Source organism: Staurois parvus, unplaced genomic scaffold (assembly GCF_062004578.1).
Source record: "Staurois parvus isolate SC_StPar_1 unplaced genomic scaffold, SC_StPar_1.0 ptg000991l, whole genome shotgun sequence".
NCBI classification, from domain to species: domain Eukaryota; kingdom Metazoa; phylum Chordata; class Amphibia; order Anura; family Ranidae; genus Staurois; species Staurois parvus.
The window spans coordinates 628,257-641,978 of NW_028318787.1; the positions used below are offsets into that span (position 1 = coordinate 628,257).

The window sequence follows — 13,722 nt, forward strand, 5'->3', positions numbered from 1 at the left end:
TTCTTTCGAGTGACGGTCTGATCATCTCTCAGTTTGGACACTAAATCACCTTTGGATTGGATTTTCAGCTTTGCAGAACATCTTCTGTTGGAGTTCATCCCTCATGACTAGTGCACCAGAGATCGGTTCATCCAGATCCCCTTACCTATAACTCTTACTTAAATAAAAACATGACACCGATTTGGAGTAAATGGCCAACTTGGCCTTTTATTAACCACACGATTTAAACACCAAACCATTCCTTATAACAGAAAACATACCAATTTGTTGTTGGTCTTCGAAGGCCCCATCCACAAATTATCTGAAATGCACCTGCGGACCCCATATACCACCAGGCCTCCAGCCGCAACCACCCAGCTCGGAGACAACCTTACCGTCCGCAGTGCAGCACCACCACATTCCAGTTAAACCTTGGTTAACTGGAATGTTCCCCGGGCACACCATACCACCGATGGGTCCCACACCATTCTCTGTACCTTCAAGATAATACCCGCCTCCAAAGACCAACAAACCGCCACAACACGCTGGGTAAGCCCTTACCCATGCGTGCCCCACCACAAACGGACTGCTCTCTGCACACCATCCTGTAAACGCAGAGACCACAAATCCGTCCCAACCGCATTAAGATGTACCCCATCATTCCGCAGATACCGCCAGGTATCTACCTCCAACTCCAAATGCCGGACCACCAACCCCCCATTCCGAATGAAAAAGCGCCCCACCTCCTTGTTGACCTTTATCCGCGCTTTATTGAGCCGCTCCACCGACCGCGCCAATCGCCAAGAGGCGCGGGCTACCATATCCGACCATACCAACACCATGTCCGGATAATCCCTCCGCAATAGCAGAAAATCCATCTTTACGTCCCTCACCAACTCCCGCATGGACCGAACTCCCAGATCATTACCCCCCGCATGCAATACCAGAACATCCGGTGGCCTATCCAGACTAGCAAAACGCCAAACTTCAGGCACCACACGACCCCACAACATCCCCGGCACACCTATCCATCGCACGCAAGCCTCTTGTCTCGTCAATCCCAACTGCCGCCCATTAGGCCTCACATCCGCCCGCTTGGCCCCCCAAAAAACGTAGGAGTGTCCCAGGATCCACACCAGGCGCACCGCTTCATCTGAAATAAAAGAACAATAACTACCACCAGAACAAAAACAGCACAGAGACAGGACAAACTCCCCCCCCCCAGGGACAACAACCCGGGATCCAACCTTAATCACCCAACAGATGCGGACGAATGTACAAACGAAACCTCTGGGAATCCCATCTACCAATACGTTTTACCGCCGCATCCGACAAACCCCACCGGGCGGCCTCAGTAGCCGCCCCAATCCGAAACGAGTGAGAGGCATACAAAGATGCATCCAAACCCACAACCTTCAAACATCGTCGAAAAACCGACACAAATTGAAAGCGAGTTAACGGGGACCCATCTTCATGCAAGAAAAAAGAGCCACGCCCCACCAGACGACGGGACAAAAAGTCACGAACCGCCCGCACCGGGCACAACAATGATGTTGGAAGGGCAAAAAAACAGCACCCGCGCACCACGACCCAATTGGTCCGTCTTGGACCGACGGACGAACACCTCCACCCAGTCACTAGAGACCCTGACATCATCCCCCAACAACCCCCCAAGATCGGATTTTGATGGACTGACAAGCTCCCCAATACGCAATGCCCCAAAGAAAGCCACCGCAAAGGCCGCCCGAAATAAGCACACCTCAAAGTCTGAAAAGCAAACAAAGCGCAGGTGCTCAAACAACGATCCTAACAACTCGAAGGACACCGGACGACGAGAATCCTTACTGCGACAAGCCCTACGGTAACCTCGAAGAGCCTGTCGTACCCAAAATTCTTTTGTGAAGTCCCGACACTCTTGAAGCTTAAAGAGGAAGGCCAAGCCAGCCAACCGCCTATCCACCGCAGCAGCCGACACCCCCCGTTCCAAGTTCCTTGCCAAATAATACAAAACAGCCACCCCTACCTCCGGCCCCCACGGATCTATCTCGACTTGTTGTAACAAGTCCTGCCACTCTCGCCAGACCTTCGAGTATGCAGACCATGTCGCCTCACTCACCGACCTCCGGATCCAACCTGCAACGACCCCAAGGCAATCTCCCACAGCCAGTCGGGACAAGGAACCCCGTGTTGCTCCGCCGCCGGCGCCAACTCTCAGAATTTGTCCCACTGAAAACGAGACAAAGCGTCAGCCAAGATGTTATCAACCCCAGGGAGATGCACAGCATGGAGAAAAACGTTCAGCAGCAGGCAACGCAACACTAAATGGCAAAGCAAGCCAACCACTGGTTGCGAGGAAGCCGAGACCCGGTTGATGACCTGAACCACCCCCAAGTTGTCGCAATGAAAACTAACCTTCTGATTCCTAAAATTTTCACCCCAAACCTCAACCGCCAATACCACCGGAAAAAGTTCCAACAGCACCAGGTTACTAAGGAAACCCGCCGCGACCCAAGAAGAAGGCCACGGAGCCGCACTCCACCGCCCCCTAAAAAAGGCCCCATAGCCCCCGGAAGCCGCCGCATCCGTGAACAATTCCAAGTCAAAATTACTGACTGGTCCAGACATCCGCAGCGCCCGTCCATTAAAGTCATCCAAAAAGGTATGCTAAATCCGCAAGTCCTCCCGATGTTCCCTAGTTAAACGAACAAAATGCAAAGGGGAAGTAATTCCCGCCGTCGCCGCCGCCAGCCGTCGGCAAAATACTCGCCCCATCGGCAGGATGCGACAAGCAAAGTTCAGCTTACCCAGCAACGACTGCAAGGCCCGTAGCTGAATTTTCCGCTTGCCCAGCACCCCACGAATTTCCCCTTGTAGGGCCAACAGCTTGTCCCCTGGCAGCCTGCACTCCATGGCATCCGAGTACAAAACGATGCCCAGAAAAGTCATCACCGAAGCCGGGCCCTCTGTCTTGTCCAAAGCCAATGGAATCCCGAAACGTTCAGCAACGTGTTGCAACGTAGCCAACAAAACCGCGCATACCCTGGAAGCGGGCGGACCCACGCAAAGAAAATCATCCAAATAATGGATGACCGAATTTATCCCGGAGACATCCCGCACCACCCACTCCAAGAACGAACTGAACCGCTCAAACAATGCGCAAGAAATCGAACACCCCATGGGAAGGCACTTATCAACGTAAAACGAGCCCTGCCAATGGCATCCCAGAAAACGAAAACTATCCGGATGTACCGGCAACAAGCGAAATGCAGACTCAATATCCGACTTCGCCATAAGCGAACCGCGCCCATAACGACGAACCCAGAAAACTGCCGCATCAAACGATGTGTAAGACACCAAACAGGACTGCGGATCGATGGTGTCATTAACCGACCCCCCTTTGGGGAAAGACAGGTGGTGAATCAACCTGAACGAATTCGGCTCCTTCTTGGGCACCACCCCCAAGGGGGAAACCACCAGGTCTGAAAACGGAGCGCAAGAAAACGGCCTGCCCATACGTCCCAACCCCACTTCCTTACTCAACTTTGCCGAAACCACCTCAGCATGCTGCACCGCCGACCGTAAGTTACGAGCTAAAGGGGGGATCGAAGTCAAACTACACGGGATACGAAAACCCTCCGAAAAACCGGCCAACAGCAGCCCGGCGGCTGCTTGATCCGGATATCTATTTAGGAAAGGCCGCATCCTTTCCACTTTCACCGGAGTCGTCCCTCTTACTCGCATGCTCTCCGGGCAGGCCTCTACCCCGCTTGAAACAGCGTGACAAAGGATGGGAGCCGCCGCAACCTGAACACTCATGTTTAAAACGGCAGGACCCCCGAAACGACACGCGCCCTCTTGGAACTGCCAACATACACCCCTACGCTTTGAGGCCGATTGTCCTGGGGAGAATGAACCACCGACCCCGCCCTGAAAAAACGGACCAGGAGCCCGCACGGGAGTCATGAGGCGCATCCAAAGGCCAATGTCCTTATGGTCCCAACGCAACGAAGGGAGAACAGCCCGCCGCTGCCGAAACTGCTCGTCGTATCGAAGCCATGCGGTCCCACCGTAAACCCTGTGAGCCTCGCTAATGGCATCCAGGTAACAAAAGAGAGCTGAGCAATGCTCAGGAGTCTTCTCCCCAATGACACTGGCCATGATTGCAAATGCCTGCATCCAATTCGCAAATGTACGCGGGATAAAACGAAAGCGCCGCTTCTCAGCGTCCTCTAGCCTACCCTCGTCAACCCGCGACCCATCTAACGGAAAACGCTCCAAAGGCAAGAGCGTGAAAATTTCCACATACTCCCCTCTCCAAATCCGCTCTCGAACCTCCGACGGTAAGTGCGCACCCAAAGGGCCCTCAAAACATACGTATACCTTGCCCTTGGCCGAGTCCGCCACGCCTACCGTCCCAGAGACCCCAGCACCCCCATCTACAACCCCGGAAACCAGAGCACCTGTTTCCGCTGTAACCACCCCTGGCGCAGAACCAGGAGGAGGAGAAACCCCCGAGCTCCGCACGTCCCCCACCTCCTGCTCTAGGACCCCGAACCCTTCCCCACCCGGGGGCGGAAGACACGCTGAGGCAGGCCCCGAGGCCCTACCTTCATCCCGCTCAAAGCGCCGCAACAAATCCCTCAAACCAGACATAAAATCGCCGAGACCCCCCCTTAAACCTGACTCGGGAACGCCTGCATCCCTCTCCGCCCGGGCCGCGCCCCCGCCTCCCCCCAACAGGTCCCGAAGTGCAGAAGAAAATAAAACAGGGAACTCACCAGGCTGCTCAGGAGATGTCCCATCAGCCACGCGTCCCGACTCCATCGCCGCAGAGCGGCCAGCTGTCGCACCCGCATCGGGTTCCGACAGCTCGCCCTCCGATCTTCCGTCCTCTTCTTGACGGCTGCATGGCCTCCCCGTCCCAGGAGCCACGGGTCCCTCCAGGCCGTGCCGCTGCTGACTCCTCCTCCTGGCACCAGCCACGCCCCTCGACGTCCTTGGTCTCCGTCCCGGCACACACTTATCAGCACTCTGCCCAATGCTGCCCTTCTGGCTGTGCCTCTTCAGAGCCGCAGCTCCATGCTTCCCAGAGGGCCCGCCGACTGCCGCAGGGGACAGCCCGGCAGCCGCAGCGCTCCTTCTCCCACGTTGGGCTCCCTCCCTGACAGGCACCTCGTCAGTGGAGGAGCCGTTGCCGACCCGTCTCCGTTGCTGCACGGGCGGGGGAAGGGGCTACCTCCGTACGAAATCCCGCCCACCGAGCTCCGCCGAAGATGGGGATTCCTCCCGGCTCCCCCGCGAGCAGAGGCCAGAGAGTGCCTTGCCCAAGGGGCCGGAGGGTCCCGAGCGGGGCTCCCGATGCGGCGCTGAGCTCTGGGGGAGGGGGAGTCCGGGCTAAAGCGCTCCAGAGGCTGAGACCTCTGAGCATGTGGGCGCTCCCGCCCCCCTTCCTCTGGTGATAAGCCCGGGCCCTGTGATAAGCCCGGGTACAGTGACAAGCCCGGGTCCTGCAGAAAGGCAGAGACCCGGCTCTGCAGCCAGTCTATTCCTCGTGAGGCTGCCGCCTCACGCAGCTGGGCCACCAGACCATCCATGACAGCCCCCACAGTCTCTCAGGGAAAAAAAGGCCCTAATAATGCTGGTGTAGGTATGGTGGGAGGGAAGCTCACTGAAGCTTACTCACCAACGTCCAGCTCCGACTGACCGCTCCCCACCCAGGACACCCCACCCAAAGGTGCCAAAGAGACCACCCACGTTCTCCCTCTACCAACCAGCTCCCACCTATACATTTTCAAACCCCCTGCACTGACTTAACCCTTTCTAGCCTTCCTTACCCACTCTAGGCCTAGTCATGCCTGCCCTGCGCTACTTCTTTCCTGTCATTTACGCTACGGGCATTACTTTTCTTCAGTGTTGCTGTCACCATATTAATCATTGCTCCCAGAGTAACAAGTGCTATATGCTGGTTCTAACAATCAGCATATTACTCTGGTGAATATATAAGGCATGTAAAATCCAAAATCAGAACACTAGAGTAGGAGACACCTGCGAATCCCATTGAGAGGGGAGACTCTCAGAGTGAAGCTGACGCGTTTCGAAGAGAGATCCCTTCTTCCTCAGAGCTAACCTTGGCACTTTTGTGAGTATATATATCTTAATTCAATAAAATCACTTTTTTTTACTGAGGTAATGCGCAAGGTTGGTGCGCTTTTGTTCTTGTTCTTCATTGCAGTTATGTTGGGTTTCCCCAGCTTTATGTAAGAGCTGCACAACCTTTGATCCGTTGATGGACAAATTTTCATAGTAATTGATCCATTCACCCCACTTATGATTTGGGTCCCTGAGCGCAGGAGCTGTTGTTTTTGTTTTCATTGGCGCAGCCATTACTGACCTTTTCTAAAGATTCCTCTAGGTCTGTCCTAATCCTAACTTCTCTATTAAGTTATTGACCTTTAAAGATTTTGTTGACTTTTTCATAAAAACGAAAATGTTTTCCGAGCCACAATACCATTGCTGCCACTCTAGTTCTTACTTTATCGATCCCCATCTTCAAGTGCCCTCTCCAGTTGGAATAATATTCCAGCACTTTACAGCTTAACACTTGCAGCATATTGCTCACAATGGTGTGTGCATTAATCAGTGCTGGCCATGTGACTGCGCTCACCAATAAGGAGCTTTAAAAGGGTTATCACTGTGTATTGTGGCCATGCTTCCAGCAATGACTAGTGAGTGCTTGCCATTGCTGACACTTTGCTGTTATACAGCCTCCATTGCGGTGTAGTGATGTTTCAAAGTGCCTGACCATTATACTGGCTGGAGTGGCAGATGGAGATAAAGTACATGCAGCATGGACCAGAGGGATGTGGGGAGGGTATTGTGAGTTAGTTCACTTTTTTTGTGAAAAGGTGAGCTAGCGCTTTAAAGCTGAGGACCACTAGGTAGTTACTTTTACTAACATTTTTTTTTAATGTTTACTACATTATATTAGGAAAGATAATTGCATGTGATACATTTTAGGTCCCTTGGACATGGGGCATCTAGCCTGCTGGGTATTTATTTCTAAACACCTAGGGCTCTAAGCACGTGTACCACTCAATGCAGCATTCAGCTCTGTCCACTCTCAGCATATTTCAGCCTGCCATAGGCTATGACAAGCTGCAGGCAGAGGGGCTGGATGCTGCACCCGTGCCTCTTGGGTGCAAGAGGTGTTCTGATGTCAGCCCAAATTCAGCATTATTCTTTCATTTCACTTTTGATGATAATGGTATACATGACAAATAGAGATGATAAGTCTCCCCAACAACAGCACAGACAGCAATAAAAAAAGTGACAGGTGTACTAATCCCTCTCCACTGCACCCAAAACAATAAACTGTTTTGCCTTTAGTGACACTTTAAAATGATTCAAAACCTTACTTCTTTAAAATACTAAACATTTTATACTGACCTGCTCTAAGCAGTGGTTTTGCAAAGGGCAGCCTCGATAGCCTCTTTTAAAGTCCCCCACTAGCACTCCTGGCTCCTCTTCTTTGGTGAGTCCCTTCATAGGAAGATGCTTCTTATGGGGGCTCTTGTGTGGGCACACTCCCAAGCCACGTTGCCTGTGTTCATAGACACAGACAGCAGGGCTCGGTCCTGCTCCCTCATCATAGGTTTTGATTGAAAGCAGCGGGAGCCAATGGCTCCCGCTGCTATAACTCTGCCCTGTGGGGAGAGAGAGGAGAGAGCTGCTGCTCTGTGTCACAGCTCTGGATTGAGATTGGGCTCAGGTAAGCATAAACTGGGGCTGGGGGAGTCCTGGACACAGGAGAGATTTTACCTTAATGCAGAGAATACATTAATGTAAAAAACCCCTTAAAGTGGAACTTTACCCATAACAACTTGATAAGCAATAATGTTCTTTAGCAAGAAACATTCCACATTAATAATTACACTACCAAAATTAGTGTGTGTTGTAAATTGCCTCCAGCTTTGTTCCTGTTTCTTCTTGCTGGAGGCTGCCGTTCTGCTGAAGCCCAGAGCCCCTGAGCAGCAGTAAATCTTTAGGGTGTCAGCAGATCAGTTCCTATATTTTCAACACAATGTGGAAAAATAGAGAGCAACTGAGCATGTGCAGAGTAGGGTGAGACAGTGTGTTACTGGATTGTAAACCGTATAGGCACTTATCTTTAAGGTTTTATATAGCTGTACCTGCAAAAGGTACCAACCTGAAGTGATCTAGAAAGACTTAATTTTCTGACTAAAGTTCCACTTTCAGTCTTTAGAACCACTTTTAAGAGGAAGTTCAGTCTATAAGAAAAAATTAAAAGTCAGCAGCTACAAATCCTGTAGCTGCTAACTTTTAATAAATGGACATTTACCTGTACAAGGATCCACTGGCATCCTCACCCGGGCTAGTTTTTCACTAGCCTCTGGGTTCCTGGCACCAGCATCTTAACTGTGGACAGTTGCCTCACAGCCAGCTGTCTACTGCGCATGCGCAAGCCCATTGCATTTTGTGAATGGTCCTGCAGTCTTCAGAACCCTGTGATGTGTCCCAGAAGATTGCAGGTAGGAGGGAAGGAGAACTTCTGCTTAGATCGTCTAGGCCAGGGGTCCTCAAACTACGGCCCGCGGGCCACATGCGGCCCGCCGAGCACATTCATCCGGCCCGCCGGCAGGGGACACTAAGTACAGGGGCGGGCAGCGGGCTGCTATCTCTTACCTGGCTCCAGTCCCACGATGATCCAGTCCAGGATGCGCAGCTCCTTCACTCCGGCCACTCCCTCACTCGATGTCCGCGCTGCCGCTCGGCTCCGCCTCCTCACCGGTGATTGGGCGCCAGTACTGTAGCTCAGGAAAGGCACACAGGAATCAAGGGAGGGAGAAGCCGAAGTGAAGGAAGGAGGACAGCTGACTGCCCGGTGTGTCGTGCAGATGGTACTGCTGCAACCAGGTATGCTGGCTGCAGCAGCACCATGCTGGAACAGGGGTCGGCTAGTTAAGTGTCATTGCTGTCAGTGGGAGGAATAGTGCCCCATCATTGGTGTCACTGATAATAAGGATGGGGCATTATTCCCCCCAATGACACCAATGATGGGGCACTATTCCTCCCACTGACACCAATGATGGGGCACTATTCCTCCCACTGACACCAATGATGGGGCACTATTCCCCCCACTGACACCAACGATGGGGCATTATTCCTCCCACTGACACCAACGATGGGGCATTATTCCTCCCACTGACACCAACGATGGGGCATTATTCCTCCCACTGACACCAACGATGGGGCATTATTCCCCCCACTGACACCAACGATGGGGCTTTATTCCCCCCACTGACACCAACGATGGGGCACTATTCCTCCCACTGACACCAACGATGGGGCACTATTCCTCCCACTGACACCAATGATTGGGCACTATTCCCCCCACTGACACCAATGATGGGGCATTATTCCCCCCAGTGACACCAATGATGGGGCACTATTCCTCCCACTGACACCAATGATGGGGCATTATTCCCTCCACTGACACCAATGATGGGGCACTATGCCTCCCCCCAACTGACACCAATGATGGGGCACTATTACTCTCACTGACACCAGTGATGGGGCATTATTCCTCCCACTGACACCAACGATGGGGCACTATTCCTCCCCCCACTGACACCAACGATGGGGCACTATTCCTCCCCCCACTGACACCAACGATGGGGCACTATTCCTCCCCCCACTGACACCAACGATGGGGCACTAATCTTCCCCCCACTGACACCAACGATGGGGCACTATTCCTCCCCCCACTGACACCAAAGATGGGGCACTATTCCTCCCCCCACTGACACCAACGATGGGGCACTATTCCTCTCCCCACTGACACCAACGATGGGGCACTATTCCTTCCCCCACTGACACCAACGATGGGACACTATTCCTCCCACTGACACCAATGATGGGGCACTATTCCTCCCACTGACACCAATGATGGGGCACTATTCCTCCCACTGACACCAGTGATGGGGCACTATTCCTCCCACTGACACCAATGATGTGGCACAATCCTTCCACTGACACCAATGATGGGGCACTATTCCTCCCACTGACACCAGTGATGGGGCACTATTCCTCCCACTGACACCAATGATGTAGCACTATTCCTCCCACTGACACCAATGATGGGACACTATTAATCCCACTGACACCAATGATGGGACACTATTTCGCTCCATAAGACACACTTGGGGGGAAATGTCTGTGCGTCTTATAGAGCGGCCGGCCCAGTATTCCCACCGCCGTTGTATGTCCGCAGTCTCTGAACAAATGCAGACACAGTACACCAACTGTTTTTTTTTATAAAACTATAGTCCGCCCTCCAACGGTCTGAGGGACAGTGAACTGGCCCCCTGTTTAAAAAGTTTGAGGGCCCCTGGTGTAGGCGATCCAAGCAGAAGTAGGAGTGGGTACCTGTCAAAACTAGGTACGTGCCCCCCCTCCAGAATTACATGCCAAGTTAGGCAGAGAAGGGGGGGGGTCCTAAAGCAGAACTTCCCCTTTTGGGTGAAGCTCCTCTTCAACCACTTTACTATCGAGCTATACGGCTACAGCGCGGTAGTCCAGTTCTGTGAGGGCGTGACATGACATCCTCCCAGAATGCGCCCCCTGCACCCCTCTAGCGGTTTGCAGCTGGTGCTGTGATTGCTGTGTCCTTTGGACATGGCAAAAGGCCATTCACAGCAGCCGTTTACCACGTGATCAGCTGTGTCCAATTACAGCTGACCTCTATGTAAATACACTTGCCGGTTATCGGCAGTACTTTCCTCTTGCTGTCACAGTGTGAAGAAAGTACTGCCGGTAACTGGCAACTGTCAAAGCAGACATCTGAACTGATAATCAGTGCTGCTCATCTGTGCCCAACAGTGCTGCCCATCAGTTCCCAGCACTGCTGCCAGTCGGTGCCATCAGTCTGTGTTGCTAGTCAGTGCCCATCATTGCTGCCTATCAGTGCCACATATCAGTTCAGCATCATCAGTGAATCCTCATCAATGCAGCCTATCAGTGCCCATCAGTACTGTCTCACCAACACATATCAATGAAGGCGAAAAATTACCTGTTTGCAAAATTTTATAATTGAAACAATGCAAACTTTTTTTTCTTCAGAATTTTTGCTTTTTTCATTTATAGTGTAAAAAATAAAAACACCCAGTGGAGATTAAATACCACCAAAAAAAGCTCTGTTTGTGTGAAAACAATTGAAAAAAAGCTGAAAATCGGCCTGGGCAAGAGGGGGGTAAAAGTACCCGGTCGGCAAGGGGTTAAGGAGCAGTTGTATTACTTTACAAACATCCTTTTCTTCAAGACTGACATCTAGTGGTGAGAAATGTGCACTGCAGAAATCAGATAAGGCAGAAACTATTAACCACTTGCCCTCCAGAGGATTTACCCCCCCCCCTTCCTATTTCAACTGGTAATTGCGTGGTCATGCAATGCTGTACCCAAGCAAAATTTATGTCCTTTTTTCACACAAATAGAGCTTTCTTTTGGTGGTATTTGATCACTGCTGGGTTTTTCAGTTTTTGCGCTATAAACCCAAAAAGTTTGAAAAACAATTATATTTTTTACTTTTGGTTATTAAACATATATAGTAAACTCCAAGTTATTCATACATTTAGACCAAAATGTATTCTGCTACATGTCTTTGGTAAAAAAAAAAAAATCCCAAAAAGTGTATATTAATTGGATTGTGTGAAAATTATAGCATCTACAAATGTCTGTATAGATATTGGAATTTACACCATTTTTTTGCTTTACAGCGCTGTACTCGTTTAACTGACAATTGCGCGTTCATGCAATATTGTACATAGATGAAATTTGTCATTTTTCTGACATAAATAGAGCTTTCTTTTGGTGGTATTTGATCACCTCTGGGGTTTTTTTGTGTGCTATAAACAAAAAAGACTGAACTTTTGAAAAAAATATTTTTTTTCTTATTTTTGTCATAAAAAATATGCAATAAACTCAAATTGCATCATACATTTAGGCGAAAATGTATTTTGCTTCATGTCATTGGTAAAAACAAAATCCCAATAACTGCATATTAATTGGTCTGTGTGAAAGTTATAGCGTCTACAAACTATGGTATAGTTACTGGAAATTATAAAAAGAGAAAAACAACGCCTCTGAGTGTAGACTGTTAAAAAGTATTTATTGGTGAACATGAATAAAACCATTCTCATGTAGATGGTAAAGATCAGGCTCATAAGGGGTTAACAATGCACAATGCCACCTGATGATCTGGACCAGAGCACAAGAGTACAAGAGTGCAACCTGCACAGCAGGGAGCACTGGAGATCCGGATGCAGCCCAGGTGCGGATGCAGGAACGTGGGTGCAGCAGCAGGTTGGTATGGCAGCAACCGGGATACAGGCCAGGTGCGGATGCAGGAACGTGAGACAGCAGCAGGTTGGTATGGCGGCAACCAGGATGCAGACCAGGTTCAGATGCAGGAATGTTGGTGCATCAGCAAGTAGGTATGGCGGCAATCAGAATGCAGACCAGGTGCAGATGCAGGAGTGTAGGCGCGGCAGCAGGTAGGTATGGCAGTAACCAGAATGCAGACCAGGTGCAGATGCAGGAGTGTAGGTGCGGCAGCAGGTAGGTATGGTGGTAACCAGAATGCAGACCAGGTGCAGATGCAGGAGTGTAGGTGCGGCAGCAGGTAGGTATGGTGGTAACCAGGGTGCAGGCCAGGTGCGGGTGCAGGAAAGTAGGTGCAGCAGCAGGTAGATATGGTGGCAACCAGGATACAGGAATATATGTGCAGCAGTGTCAGACAAGCCGGGTCAGGATCAATCGGGCAGATCAGGTACAAGGGAGCAGGCAAGCGGATAGTCAGGGATAAGCCGAATCGGTGCAGGCGGAGTTCTTTTTTGGTCAGGGTCAGATCAGATACAGACAACAGAATCAGGTTATCAAGTACAGGACGTTATAGACCAGAAGGCATAGGCTAAACTGTGTTGGTGATTTAAATAGCCCACCTTGCGGTGACGTGTACGCTAGTGCGCATGCGAGCAACCGCACGCTCTTGCACATGTGCACTCGCACCACTGCGGCTAATAGGGATCCGGCGCATAGATGCGTGACGGCGAGGGAGCGATCCCTGACACTACCATTTTAGATTTACACAGGAGGTCTAGTGCTAGAATTACTACCCTTGATGATGACGTTCGCGGCGATACCTCACATGCATGGTACAACTGTTCTTTACATACCAGCATGGGGTTAACGCTTGCACATGTGTGGACAGGGCGAGGGTGTTTTTTAAAATTATTTTTACACTGTCCCTTTCATTTTTTTTTTCTTTTCACTTTTATTGTTATCACAGGGAATGTAAATAACCCCTGTGAATGCAATAGGCAATGACAGGTATTCTTTTATGAGAAATCAGGGTTCTATTAGACTCTTGATATCTCCTTGTCCCTTACATCATCTGATCTACCCAAAATCGGTGTGATCAGATGTTTTCCCAATTTAAAAAATGGTGCTGTTTATATCCTGTGAAACTGAAGTGATGAAATGTTCGTAGTTTCTGATATCTTAGACTGTAGAGATGATTGGCGCCATTCCAGTCTCCAAACAGCTCTATGGTCAGCCGGCAGAAACACTGGCTGCATTCTCATGTTCCCCCGATGGCACGGACTGCCCGAGAAAGCAGTGGAAGGCAGCTGGGGGGGGGGGGGCATCTTCTCACCTTCTCCTGCTGCT

General features: G+C 50.8%; 2 protein-coding genes across 2 annotated transcripts; both read right to left on the reverse strand.

Annotated features, from left to right (window-relative positions):
• Positions 1–291: 291 nt before the first annotated feature.
• Positions 292–2,081, reverse strand: LOC149441388 (uncharacterized). The gene is made up of 2 exons (XM_089657408.1): positions 2,003–2,081; positions 292–1,132 (listed from the first exon to the last, which is right to left on the reverse strand). The coding sequence occupies exons 1-2, from the start codon at positions 2,079–2,081 to the stop codon at positions 537–539; spliced, it is 675 nt and encodes a 224-aa protein (XP_089513534.1). The 3' UTR covers positions 292–536.
• A 562-nt stretch (positions 2,082–2,643) lies between these two features.
• On the reverse strand, positions 2,644–4,137 carry LOC149441389 (uncharacterized). Its single transcript, XM_089657410.1, has one exon. It carries the CDS (start codon positions 4,135–4,137, stop codon positions 2,644–2,646), a length of 1,494 nt encoding a protein of 497 aa, XP_089513536.1.
• Between the last annotated feature and the right edge of the window lie 9,585 nt (positions 4,138–13,722).